Below are 3,043 nucleotides of genomic sequence, written 5' to 3'. Positions count from 1 at the left end.
TCCAACAAATTTGTAGAAGTATCTTATATTCTTTGATTCGGGTTTTAATAATATGAAAATATAAAATCCATTAATTTCACATGTCCATCTAATGAGCTGTCAATACAATATTAAAATCAAATTCACACATAGACTACCATTTCCCCGCTTCAAAGTTTTGTCCAACAAATTTGTAGAAGTATCTCATATTTTTTGATTCGGGTTTTAATAATATAAAAATATAAAATCCATTAATTTGACATGTCGATCTAATGAGTTGTCAATACAACATTAATAAAAAATTCACACATAGACTACCATTTCCCCGCTTCTAAGTTTTGTCCAACAAATTTGTAGAAGTATCTCATATTCTTTGATTCGGGTTTTAATAATATAAAAACATAAAATCCATTAATTTGACATGTCGATCTAATGAGTTGTCAATACAACATTAATCAAAAATTCACACATAGACTACCATTTCTCCGCTTCTAAGTTTTGTCCAACAAATTTGTAGAAGTATCTCATATTCTTTGATTTGGGTTTTAATAATATAAAAATATAAAATCCATTAATTTCACATGTCGATCTAATGAGTTGTCAATACAACATTAATCACAAATTCACACATAGACTACCATTTCCCCGCTTCAAATGATCCAAAACCACCCAAGCACAGAACCAGAAACCAACCCTAATCCCAAGAACAAAGCCATCACAATCGCTGCCATTTCCGATTCCGAAGGTGGCACTGATTTAGGTGCCATAATCATAATGACACTTGTAAGATACCCATTGGTAAACCCCAAAACTACAGTCAATAACACCACAAACACTTCATTTTTAGCCCATTTAGGTCCATGTAAACACGCTGTAAAAAGTGGATACAACAACAACCTTGCCATACACCCCCATGTAGCTTTAGCAATGCTCTTGATAACAAAAATTGCCGTGAATGATTTCCCTAAAAAATCTGAAATATTGTATATGGTGATCAAGATTATCGGGTACCAGTCTTTGAGGAGGGTTGACTCAATGTTTTCTGCTAAAAATCCTGGAAAAATTGATAGAGTTACGGTGTATATGATGAATATTCCTATTGCGGGCCATTGAATCGTTCTTGCTACTTCCCAGAATTTAATGGTGGAATTGGAAGTTGTTTGTTGTAGTGATTTATAATGGTGTTCCATGACTGGTAACTTGTATAGTAGATGACAGAAAACCATGCACACTAGTAGAATGAGTGTGCTGACTAGGAAATATAAATGTGCACTTTTCTTGAGCCCTTGTGGATCATTTGGGAGTGATGCCTTCGTTATAATTCGCAAAAAGCAGACTAAAATTCCTGAGATTAATGATTGCAATTGTTAGCGAATGTCATAGATGATAGTAAGTCATTCATGTAAGCATATACTTAAAATAAAGCAATAGTATTTTTAAGGCTAAGCGCAAAAATGACTAAAATTGGAATGGTCAAATCAAAATTTGAACATTTATAACAAAATAAGAACTTATTAAATTGCTTCTTTTAAGGATTTTTCAGTGATAAATTTATGATAAATGTTTAAAAGTTGGTCCTTTAGTCATATGATCGTTTCCCGTTTTTGTCTTTTATATTAGGTCATTGAAGTATATTTTATTATACATAACAAACAAGATCACACTATTAATTACTCGAAACTATGATCATCTCCTTTTTGTAGCATTATTTTAACACATTAAATAGTACATAAGTCGCTTAATATCTTTAACATTATTTTATTGAAAGTCTTTCATACTATTATAGGACTATTTTCACATAATAAGCATAGTTAAAATACTAAAAACATTGTTTATTGATGTATACTATATGATCAGTTTAAGCACCAAAACCAACTGATAAGCGCGCTAAGTAAATCCACCCTAGATCACCTCTTGTTGAGAGCAAGCCCATGCTATTGATAATAGGTCGTCATGTTATTGTAGCATTATTTTCATATGCTAAAAAGACTTAAAATAGTTCAAAACTAGTTTTAAACTAAGCTTTACTGATTTCTACATATCTTTCTAGTAAAACTCTTCAAGAATTACCCTTTTCTTACCTGATGAAGCCGTTCCAGCAAAAACAGCCTGCATATATCGTTTGGGCAAATTTCCAGCGGACCCCACAAGACTCCCTCCAATCAACCCATCGGCTAACCCACACATCACAACTGATGCAACCACTGTGTAAAATGTTGCATTTGACTTCTCATTCGGTTGAGGCTTCCAAGCCCAGTCTATGGTTGGAGTTACCATGAGGGACACAACAAACATTGTAAATCCCATGTTCATTCTCACTTGAAAGGTAATCAATCTGCTGAATTTACTGCTACTAATCATAATAATTAAAACTAAAAGTGATGAACTCATATAAGCTACCGAAAACACTTTTTCCACGTGTTTTTCTGGGTAAAGATGACCGAAGTAATCAATGGCTGTGATTAAAGCATTCCATGGAAGTAGATTGCCTGCACCAAGTAAGAAATGGATTATATAAGCTATCTTGTAGGTATCTTTTGGTTCATGTTGATCGGGGTTGCTCTTAAAATTCTCCATTTTGGGATCTTTTGTGTTCTTAATTGGCTTTGTGTTTTAGAACTAGACGTTATATAAGCAAAGACCCTTGGAAAGATTTTTTTGTGGTGAAACCAAAGAAAAAGAAGGTAATCTTCAAAGGTTGGCTTAAAAGGTAAAAAGAAAGATTCTTTTCTATTCTTTATTTCTGGATCGCTGGAAATCCGCCTTTAATTCGAGGTGATGTGAATTGTAAAATCTATCTTTTTGTTATATGGTGTCTTGTAGTTTGTTTCTATGGCACAATCCATCAATGTCTTACTAAAAAGCGAACAAAAGGAAATTCCCCTTTTGTGTATTGACTTATTTTGGATCTTTTAGTTTATGTTAGAAATAAGGGGAGAGGAAAAATGGCTAATAGATAATCCTAGTTCCTCAATATCTTATGTTGTGAACAATTTCACTTTCCTTAAAGTATAATTTGGCCGTGGGGTGTTCAAATTCTTCGGAGAGCCAATATATAGTGCTA

The 3,043-nt window shown here is 33.1% G+C and overlaps 1 protein-coding gene across 1 annotated transcript; it reads right to left on the bottom strand.

Annotated features, from left to right (window-relative positions):
• Positions 1-430: 430 nt before the first annotated feature.
• LOC111921719 (equilibrative nucleotide transporter 8) lies at positions 431-2,769 on the bottom strand. Its single transcript, XM_023917301.3, has 2 exons — positions 2,061-2,769; positions 431-1,324 (listed from the first exon to the last, which is right to left on the bottom strand). Exons 1-2 carry the CDS (start codon positions 2,554-2,556, stop codon positions 630-632), a joined length of 1,191 nt encoding a protein of 396 aa, XP_023773069.1. The 5' UTR covers positions 2,557-2,769; the 3' UTR covers positions 431-629.
• Between the last annotated feature and the right edge of the window lie 274 nt (positions 2,770-3,043).

This window comes from Lactuca sativa, chromosome 5 (assembly GCF_002870075.4).
Source record: "Lactuca sativa cultivar Salinas chromosome 5, Lsat_Salinas_v11, whole genome shotgun sequence".
NCBI lineage: Eukaryota > Viridiplantae > Streptophyta > Magnoliopsida > Asterales > Asteraceae > Lactuca > Lactuca sativa.
This window is presented reverse-complemented; position numbering and strand designations above follow the sequence as displayed.

Bases quoted from the DNA above. Each gene is read 5' to 3' on its own strand.
- LOC111921719 (XM_023917301.3), bottom strand. From the start codon at position 2,556: ATGGAGAATTTTAAGAGCAACCCCGATCAACATGAACCAAAAGATACC. The intron at 1,325-2,060 runs GTAAGAAAAGGG...CATTAATCTCAG, and splicing joins TGCTGGAACGGCTTCATCAG to GAATTTTAGTCTGCTTTTTG.